The 369-nt window shown below is 53.1% G+C and overlaps 1 protein-coding gene across 1 annotated transcript in view; it reads left to right on the forward strand.

Annotated features, from left to right (window-relative positions):
• Nucleotides 1-346, forward strand: part of NMT1 (N-myristoyltransferase 1) — a 9006-nt gene extending 8660 nt beyond the window's left edge. The window contains exon 11 of the mRNA XM_009071467.1: nucleotides 103-346. Coding sequence (XP_009069715.1) covers nucleotides 103-123 — 21 coding nt within the window. The 3' untranslated portion in view covers nucleotides 124-346. The remainder of the gene's footprint in view (nucleotides 1-102) is intronic.
• Nucleotides 347-369: the final 23 nt, after the last annotated feature.

A 369-nucleotide genomic window follows, 5' to 3' on the forward strand; every position in this document is an offset into this window, starting at 1 on the left:
TCTGAGCCATGTCCGTGCCGGTTCCCAGCCGCGTCCGTGCGGAGCAACGCCTGGAGCAGAGGTCAGTGGCACACTCTGAGCTCTGTCTGTGTTGCTCCCCAGGTCGGGTTGGTGCTGCAGTAAGAGCCCTTGCCAGGAGAGCACGGAGGAGCCGAGCCCTGTGGAGGTGCTGCCTCATCCTTTCTGCCAAAGCTGGAGCCAGGCCGGGAGATCTCTCCTGCGGCCGTTTAACCGCGTCCTCGTAAAGACATGATCAAGGGAATGTAACTGCTGAAACTAGGTCATGATTGGCATATAATGGAGTTAACGGGTGAATAATAAAAGTATATATTATATATATTTTAAATCTTTCCTGTTCCCAACTGCCAT

Source organism: Acanthisitta chloris, unplaced genomic scaffold (assembly GCF_000695815.1).
Source record: "Acanthisitta chloris isolate BGI_N310 unplaced genomic scaffold, ASM69581v1 scaffold26213, whole genome shotgun sequence".
Lineage (NCBI taxonomy): Eukaryota > Metazoa > Chordata > Aves > Passeriformes > Acanthisittidae > Acanthisitta > Acanthisitta chloris.